Source organism: Oncorhynchus masou, chromosome 22 (assembly GCF_036934945.1).
Source record: "Oncorhynchus masou masou isolate Uvic2021 chromosome 22, UVic_Omas_1.1, whole genome shotgun sequence".
Lineage (NCBI taxonomy): Eukaryota > Metazoa > Chordata > Actinopteri > Salmoniformes > Salmonidae > Oncorhynchus > Oncorhynchus masou.
This window is the reverse complement of record NC_088233.1, coordinates 20,448,810-20,458,874: the sequence shown is the minus strand read 5'-3', so window position 1 is coordinate 20,458,874 and position 10,065 is coordinate 20,448,810. Positions and strand designations below refer to the sequence as shown.

General features: G+C 41.9%; 1 protein-coding gene across 2 annotated transcripts in view; it reads right to left on the bottom strand.

Moving 5' to 3' along the window:
* Positions 1–1,749: 1,749 nt before the first annotated feature.
* LOC135509160 (tetraspanin-9) overlaps positions 1,750–10,065 on the bottom strand; it is a 319,454-nt gene continuing 311,138 nt past the window's right edge. For both annotated transcript variants that reach the window (XM_064929578.1, XM_064929576.1), the window contains one exon: positions 1,750–7,219. In XM_064929578.1, coding sequence (XP_064785650.1) covers positions 7,148–7,219 — 72 coding nt within the window. In that variant the 3' untranslated portion in view covers positions 1,750–7,147. The remainder of the gene's footprint in view (positions 7,220–10,065) is intronic.

The following is a 10,065-nucleotide window of genomic DNA, read 5'->3' as shown; positions in this document are numbered from 1 at the left end:
AAAGAAGATAGTTTTGGTCATAAATTCAGTTTAGTCTAAAACAGTTTTGTGAGATGTGGTAATTTGGCAAACATGCATGCGCCCGGCCCACCACAGGAGTCACTAGAGCCAAATCAAATCAAATCAAATTTTATTTGTCACATACACATGGTTAGCAGATGTTAATGCGAGTGTAGCGAAATGCTTGTGCTTCTAGTTCCGACAATGCAGTAATAACCAACAAGTAATTTAGCTAACAATTCCAAAACTACTACCTTATAGACACAAGTGTAAGGGGATAAAGAATATGTACATAAAGATATATGAATGAGTGATGGTACAGAGCGGCATAGGCAAGATACAGTAGATGGTATTGAGTAGAGTATATACATATGAGATGAGTATGTAAACAAAGTGGCATAGTTAAAGTGGCTAGTGATACATGTATTACATAAAGATGCAGTAGATGATATAGAGTACAGCATATACATATACATATGAGATGAATAATGTAGGGTATGTAAACATTATATTAGGTAGCATTGTTTAAAATGGCTAGTGATATATTTTACATCATTTCCCATCAATTCCCATTATTAAAGTGGCTGGAGTTGAGTCAGTGTGTTGGCAGCAGCCACTCAATGTTAGTGGTGGCTGTTTAACAGTCTGATGGCCTTGAGATAGAAGCTGTTTTTCAGTCTCTAGGTCCCAGCTTTGATGCACCTGTACTGACCTCGCCTTCTGGATGATAGCGGGGTGAACAGGCAGTGGCTCGGGTGGTTGTTGTCCTTGATGATCTTTATGGCCTTCCTGTAACATCGGGTGGTGTAGGTGTCCTGGAGGGCAGGTAGTTTGCCCCCGGTGATGCGTTGTGCAGACCTCACTACCCTCTGGAGAGCCTTACGGTTGTGGGCGGAGCAGTTGCTGTACCAGGCGGTGATAAAGCCCGACAGGATGCTCTCAATTGTGCATCTGTAGAAGTTTGTGAGTGCTTTTGGTGAGGTTGAAGAGGCGCTGCTGCGCTTTCTTCACGATGCTGTCTTTGTGGGTGGACCAAATCAGTTTGTCTGTGATGTGTACGCCGAGGAACTTAAAACTTACTACCCTCTCCACTACTGTTCCATCGATGTGGATAGGGGGGTGTTCCCTCTGCTGTTTCCTTAAGTCCACAATCATCTCCTTAGTTTTGTTGACGTTGAGTGTGAGGTTATTTTCCTGATACCACACTACGAGGGCCCTCACCTCCTCCCTGTAGGCCGTCTCGTCGAGCCATCCCCTATCCAACTGTGCACCGCCTCATTGGTCTCCCAGTCACAGCCAACTGTGACACAGCATGGGATTGAACCCAGGTCTGTAGCAACACCTTTAGCACTGTGATGGACTGCCGTAGACCTCTGCACCACTCGGGAAGCCAACATTTCTTAATTAACCAAATCTAAAACAACTAATTGATGTGATCGAGTCCTCCAGCAGTGCAGGATGGAAGGAAGTTAGAGCACTGAGATGTGCTTTTTCAACCATTTGGTCAAAGAGATAGCTGAATGTGTAAGCTGAAAAACACTGGTAAAACAAGTGGAAAACATCCATTCTATGTTCGACATTGAGGTGCTGGGATGCAAGGCCGAATTGCTGTGGATGCCAGGGAATGGAGTGAAAACGTCAGGAGGACTACACGAGAAGACTACTATAGGGGTTTTCTAGTTTTTCTTTCTACTGATGAAGACAAAATACAGTATTACCCTATGCTGGAAAATCAACAAAAAATCCCCATTCATCATTGATTCTAATCACTTTATTTCAATACATATTACTAATACAAAATAGTATGTACAAAGGCTAAACTAGGTATTTTTTGCATAGACGGAACAGTGAGGTTAAAGAAAGCCAGAATGGAATGGCACAGTAAACTCCAATAACTACAACACAGGAAGAACAGATGACTTCATGGGGTAAAGCTCAGTAAAAAAAATACTCGTACCCACATCAAGCAGTAAAAATACTAGATAAAATGGGATGTTATAGGATGCTCATCATCTGTAGAAACCAACTCATAAAATCAGAGAGAGAGACTCTGATGACAACTGTCATTTGAGTTTCTATTAAGATAGTTCATCACACTGTCTGCCGTAACGGTCCCTTAGGTTTAATTTAATTTAAAAGAGCACATTTGGGGGGTGGGGGGGAGGGGCCTAACCACTGACAACAGCTCCCTCATTGGTTCACTGCTGTTTGAAAATCTTACAATATACCAAAATGTTCTGTTTTTTAGATTCAAACATATACGGTATAGTTAACAGTGCCAACAAAAAAGCAACACATCAACAATGTCAGTCTTCAAACATGAAAGGCAAATGAGTGTACAGGGTATCATGGAATTTTGCGACACACTTTCCTTTATTTCAAAAATAGCAGGATTTAAAGAATGAAATGTAGTGCACCACCTTATATTCAGAGTGATTTTACATGTAGCAGAGAAACTCCACAGGACAAGGCTGACATGTAGCAGATAATACTGCCGTTTGCCACGACACTACATCAAACACACTATTCAAGAGCATACACTTCAGAACAGCTCAGATAGTCAGCTTTAGTGGTGGGGGATTAGAGAAGAGATTATAAAAATATGTCAAAGGTGGTAGATAGAAATGAGCTGCTTCCTTTCAAATTCCCTCATAGCCGACAAAACCCCAACAACCATTCTTCCCTTTCCGTCTCTAGTCTGTGGCAGTGTTTCCATGTGAAGAGAGTCAATACTTAATGCTCATTCCAAATCCATGCATGAAATGTATCTCACTACAAGCTGCAATAGTGTAAAAACATGAATACAGTACTAACCTCAAAAAAGATATGAACATTTCATATACACTGCTCCTGAATGAAAATGTACAAATGCAAACAAACTATCAAAGGAATAAAATATTAATAAAATAACAATTAATGGGTAGGATATTAGTTAACACCCATACAGCTGAGAAAATTATTTCCAAAAATATACAGTCAGAGAGAGCGTAGGTATTAGTTGGTAAGATCCTGCTGTCATTTAGAATTTCATTTCATATCAAATGATGCCAATAGGTATTAGGTTCATGAGTTCCTTCGTACTGTAGAGGTGCAACTGCAACAGTTGATCATTTGTGAAATTAGATTATTTACACTCAGGACTAGCATAAGCTTAATGCAGTAAAAGGAATTATGTTGCTTAGTCAGTGTCATCTGAGATTTAACACATTCCACAGGGCAAGGTTGGGCAGGCATTTATAAAAGTGGTACAGGCATGGTTAAAGACATAATAGAATAGCACTCTTAATTTAAAAGATCTTCGTATATCGTCCTACTCTGACTGCATGTTCCTCCCTCAAAACGAGACTTGGATAAATGCCTGTGGCAAAGTTAAGACAGGAAGGTGGTTTAGTTGCACCTTGAACAGGAAAGTTTCTTTTATCTTCAACTCTCCCGTCTAACTATCCTTTTATAATCCCGAGGATAAAATACTAATGATGTTATGTTCTCCGGATAACTGACAGTGAGCTTCAGACAAAACAAAAGCCAAGTAGAACATAGTAAAACAGCATATTGTATAAAAGCAAGAGACAAAAACAATTTGTGTTAAAGTAACAGGCCTTCTTATACTGCACCCCTACGAACATGAACAAACAACAATTGTTAAAACACTGAGAAACCAACTGACGATGGGAGAATGTGAGAGAAGCAAAGACATGAATGAATTCCCTCAGAAGAACAGAAACATTTCTGAATGGTTGAAAACTGACATTTCAAAAGAGGGCAGTGACAGTTACACGTTACATGAATGAGAACGGAAAAACAGTTTGGGATTTTGAGATGATTCTTGAACCACGTCTGACATATAAACAGTGAGAAGCTGGTTCGTCTTCAGGATTTTTAAATATATATCTATCTATCTTCATGCTGAAGAGGCTATTCTGCATTTCATTCAACATCAAACCATTCCACCCCAAATCAGTTCACACAATGTGGCAATGTCAGACTTGTACAATACAGTAATGATCACAGATATGATCAGTTAAGTCTATGATGTTAGATGCAGGATTACTTCTGGGAGCAAGCAGAGTGACAAATAAAACGCCCCTCACCATCACCCAATCTTACTCAAGGGAGAGGGTGCAAGGATTTACACGGGAGGTACAAAGGATACACATGTAGGTCTACACTCTACAGCAAACAAGTTCTTAAGGGACCAAAAACAACTGTCACGTTGCTACAAATGTCTATCCTGGCATGTACCTTGCAGAATTTGCTGGAGCGCTAAATTGTGACGACTGTTTGTGGATGCACCCAGGCTGAGGGGATATGAAGCCTGTGCTTTACATCAGCAGCTGTCATGTTTTCCCTGTGGAGTATGACGGGGCATCCGGTGAATTAGAGGTAAAGGTGAGCAACAACCAACTGAGCCTGTGACGCAGCTACACACAAACCAGCATCTGCTGCAATCTACCACTATGTAGGGTATGTACGTCCCAATATGTTCAAATAAAGATGTCCTTATCAGCCTTAATTAATGACCTTAGATGATCCTGCAGATGATCCTTGCTGCAGACGGTGAGTGTAAAAGCTAGGCAGCAGTGTCTCTGAGCTAGCTGTGCTTGGTTACATTACCTCTACTTCCCCTTTATTCTTCATGTAGCAGCAATGCAGTGTCAGTGTTCTTACACTTCTTATCCCAAGCAGAATCCTAGCCCCTAACCCTCCTACATTTGTAAGATCGAATTTATTCAGGCCTCCCGGTTGGCGCAGTGGTTAAGGGCGCTGTACTGCAGCGCCAGCTGTGCCACCAGAGACTATCTGGGTTCGTACCCAGGCTCTGTCGTAACCGGCCGTGACCGGGAGGTCAGTGGGGAGATGCACAATTGGCCTAGCGTCGTTAGGGAGGGTTTGGCCGGTAGGGAAATCCTTGTCTCATTGCGCACCAGCGACTCCTGTGGCGGGCCGGGCGCAGTGCGCGCTAACCAAGGTTGCCAGGTGCATGGTGTTTCCTCTGACACATTGGTGCGGCTGGCTTCCGGGTTGGATAGTGCTGTGTTAAGAAGCAGTGCGGCTTGGTTGGGTTGTGTATTGGAGAATGCATGACTTTCAACCTTTGTCTCTCCCAAGCCCATACGGGAGTTGTAGCAATGAGACAAGATAGTAGCTACTAAACAATTGGATACCATGAAAAAGGGGTAAAATTCAAAAAGATAACATTTTTTAGCTTTGCAACTTCTGGGCCCGATTATCTAACTTCTTATCAAATTTCCCAAAGTACAGTAAACATTCAGCCAGTTCAGCATGTTAATGATGAATCAGTTTATCGATTACTACAAGCAGACGGTTGGCAGTGAACGCCTCTTAAAGTTCCCTCTTCTTCTGCACGATGACATGTTAAAGGAAAACTGGGTTGCGTTCATTAGAGCAAGCATTGGAAAATGTGCGTTTCCAGGTAGTCCCACACTGTTTCGGTCTGTTTTGATGGAGCCTAATGGACATGATCCTGTTGGTAAAGCCCTCCTAAGTAGTTTAGAGTGTAGATATCCAAGTGGCCTGAACAGAACTACACTTGTTGTTCAGGACTCCTGTGGTTGAGCCATACATTGACCTACGTTGTGGCGCCAGTAACAGGGCGCATTGCCATATCTAAACCACTGCATCACCTTTTGATCCGATTCCCTCCCTCACCTTCCACCCCCTCTGTGACATACTGAAGCAGGGGATGTGCTTTGAAAACTACAACAGCAGTAGCATCCAGACTAGAGGTATAGATAGATACATCATCACTTAGTCTGGAAGGAATGTCAGTGGAAATGTGTACTGCGAAGAGTTTCTACCCCTCCTGCCATTCTGACATGTAAAAAGAAAGAGAGAGAGGAAGAGGAGAGAGCGACAGATAAGGAGATGGAGAAAGAGAGGGATTTTTTGAAAGAGTTCAGGTGTGCAAGAGGAGAAACAGCAGAGAAACTCTTCAGACGATCAATGCTGTTGTAGACGTTTGAAGGCAGCCATCCATCCAGCAGTTCTGTTCTCTCTCTCCTCTCAAATCTCACGCTGCCTCGTCTGCAGTAGCAGCTCCATCAGTCTGATCTAATGCTGCAGTCACTAGTTTCAGCCCTCAGAGAGAGAGAGAGAGAGAGCACCAGATATGTGCCAGTCCTGACGGGCCCGTATTAAACACATTCATTTTCTGGTTATAGACTATTTTAAGATGAATGCACTAATTGTAATTCACTCTGGATAAGTGTCTGCTGAATGACTAAACTTTGAAATGTAAATGTAGTTGGAAGTTGAAAAGAGAACAACACTGGTATGTTTCTTTGTGTGTTGCGTGGTGAGATGGTTATCTGGGTGATTTGGTTGAAATGACTATTGATTTCAAGATTTGTAATTCTTCCTATCACAGAACATTCCTGACGTTCCAAGAACCTGTCTGAATCCAGAGCACCATGCACTAAGGACTCCTGGCATTATAACCTTGATCCTAACCCCTGTCCTCTGGCCATCCACAGCCTCAGCCTCATCCATTTTACAGCTCTGACAAGAGATAAGACTTAGCATATCAAACACTCCATTCCATATGAGCATAAAGAACACATTTAGGAAAATAATCATGTTGTAATGGGGAAAAAAACATTGTTGTCTGACATTTTCAATAACAAAAAGTTCCAGGGAGTAGAAAACTAGCATGCTATGTTGGAGCCTTTCATCATTTACAAGGGAAAGTTAACATAAATAATCAACACGACAAAATCCATGAAAGCCAGGAGGGAACTACAATATCGGTTTTGTTGTCTTCTCTTTCTTTGCCTTGCAGGGGGATGTGAGTATTAGTAAAGCGTTTGTTGTTTCACAAAATTCCTATTTCCCACAAAACTGTTAGTACAAGCACCCCAAAAATAGTACTTCTGAAGAGGAGAGCGATAACCGAAGGGTTCCTTGCCAAAAGTATATTTGTACTTTTATCTTCCAGTCCCATTTTTCTTTGGCAAATGAATGGTGGAGTGGACAGAGCAGAGGAGGAGGGTGACACAGCTGCAGTCTGTACAGGGTTTCTGGGGAGGCTTAGTGATGCAGTGGGGAAGGGGGGGGTAGGGGGTCATCCAGAGTCTTTCCCATCAGGCAGCGTATGGGGCTCGTTTCACTGTGTGCCGTCTGTCACCCGCTAAGCGTCGTACTTCTTCCCCGTTCTATGGATTTGGTGGAACAGTGTCATGGAGAACGCCATGCCGAGGAGCTGCAGAGGAGAGGGAGAACACAGAGAATTTGAAGTCTAAATGGGTTTTATTATTGTTATTGACACAATGAATGGTACAGTGCAGCCAGCTCTGAGTGATGTGTATACAGATGTAAGATCTTAATTTGAGCCAGTTTGCTACAGCAGGAAAAAATCTTGCAGCCACAGGAAATGCAAATTATTATTTGGATTATAATTAATGGATATTTTTGTCAGAGATTAAGTATCTGGTATAAATAAAAGGTATTGTCTGTGTCAAAACAAATTGTATTAGTCACATGCGCCGAATACAACAGCGAAATGCTTACTTACAAGCATCTAACCAACAGTGCAGTTTAAAAAAATATGGATAAGAATAAGAGATAAAAGTAACAAGTAATTAAAGAGCAGCAGTAAAGTAATAATAGCAAGACTATATACAGGGGGGTACCAGTATAGAGTCAATGTGTGGGGGGCACCAGTTAGTTTAGGTAATATGTACATTTTTTTAAACTTTATTTCACCAGGCAAGTCAGTTAAGAACACATTCTTATTTTCAATGACAGCCTAGGAACAGTGGGTTAACTGCCTGTTCAGAGGCAGAATGACAGAATTGTACCTTGTCTGCTCAGGGGTTTGAACTTGCAACATTCCGGTTACTAGTCCAGTGCTCTAACCACAAGAGTTATTAAAGTGACTATGTATTGATGACAACATAGAATATCAGTGGTGTAATGCAAATAGTCTGGATAGGCATTTGGCTAGATGTTCAGGAGTCTTATGGCTCTTGGACCTAGACTTGGCGCTCAGGTACCGCTTGCTGTGCAGTAGCAGAGAGAACAGCCTATGACTAGCGTGGCTGGAGTCTTTCACAATTTTTAGGGTCTTCCTCTGACACTACCTGGTATGGAGGATCCTGGATGGCAGGAAGCTTTACCCTTGTGATGTAATGTTTGCACTACCCTCTGAAGTGCCTTGCAGTCGGAGTCCGAGCAGTTGCCATACCAAGCAGCGATGCAACCAGTCAGGATGCTCTCGATGGTGCAGCTGTACAACCTTTTAAGAATCTGAGGACCCATGCCAATTTTTTTCAGTCTCCTGAGGGGGAATAGGTTTTGTTGTGCCCTCTTCACGACTGTCTTGGTGTGCTTGGACCATGTTGGGGCGGCAGGTAGCCTAGTGGTTAGAGTGTTGGACTGGTAACTGAAAGGTTGCAAGCGCAAATCCATGAGCTGATAAGGTAAAAATCTGTCATTCTGCCCCTGAAGGAGGCAGTTAACCCACTGTTCCTAGGCTGTCATTGAAAATAAGAATTTATTCTTAGCTGACTTGCCTAGTTAAATAAAAAAAATGTTTGTTTGTTGGTGATGTGGACACCAAGGAACTTGAAGCTTTCAACCTGCTCCACTGCAGCCCCGTCGATGAGAATGGGGGCGTGCTTGGTCCTGTAGTCCACTTATAAGTATTTTCAAATACACAGTCAAAAACAAGTACTTTTATTTGAGTATTTGAATCATTAATTGTAAAAAAAAAAAAAAAAATACTTGACCAAATTGTATTTAAGAAGATTTTCAAATAATTCTTTAAAAATACTATTTTCAAATACCTGGGTAAACGCATGCAAGTGTATTTGAGTCAGTGTATTCAAATTGTTTTTATACTTCCCAAACTTCGGACTTTTGTAATATTTGAAATCGTATTTGAAACCTGGTCAGACTTTGTAGCGGTTGATTTTTTGTAAGGTAAAATCAAGTCTGAAATTTCTAAGGGGAAATTACAAACTTCAGAAGCCTATTTAAACCTCAAACATTCTACAAGTTGCAGAAAGTTCTCCTGCAACAGGGTGATAAAATGAAGATCCTACATCTGTGCTGTGCTACACTAGTGTTGTGTTACCTCTCTCTCTCCATACATAGCAAGCTTCCTCTGTATCTCACTGAAGGAATAACGTGAGATAAGTGAGCGCATTATGTCAATTAGGCAAATTTTGATGCACCTGAAAAAAATGGTATTCTCCTTGAAGTTTTCCATTAAGAAATAGCCTGTGATACGCACAACTACTTTCACATCAAACAAAGTCGGAAGGCTGATCCTAAATTCTTTATCTGAAGCAGTAAGGACGGGAGTGAGTGGTACTCTTCATTATAGAACAGACCTGGGTTCAAATACTATTTAAAATATTTTAAAAACTTTCAGCGTTTGCCTTAGCCTGCCTGGAGTGCCATATGGATGGGGTTTACAGTTTTGAGACTGAAACCAGGTCTGTTACAGAAGCAGACTGCACTTACTGCAGCCAGAAGTTACCTTGAGTGTGTAATCACAGTTATTATACCAGTCTCCAGAGCAAGGCTAAGCACACACCACAGATCACACCCCAAACCATACACTGTCACACACAGACCCACACCCTTGTTGTGTGTATGTACTGACATGTATGTGTCAACGATAGATGCACACACACATTACATGTTCATGTTTTGAAATGTATGTAAATTGTAAAGGCTGTAATGTCTTTTTCGTTAGGTTTTGGACCCCTGGCATACAGGTGTACTGTACTGTCTCACTAATGGGCTGTGGGATGTTATCTAGGTAGTGGGGTCAGGTCAAAGGTCAAAGCCCTGCAGAGGAAAGGGGAAGGGTCTATTGCCCTTCTGCTGCTGCATGCTCAGCCTACTAGATACTATGCTTTAGAGGAGATCCAGATCCCCATTCTCTCTCATTCTCCTTCCTGCTCTCTTTCTCTCCCTCCCTCTCAAACACCCTATGCAAATGTTAGGTGTGTTTGGGATTTGTGTGTGTGCAGACAGAAGCATACCATCCCTGTGGTACAGTCTAAAATCATGGTGACTACACTAGTCTACACAAGA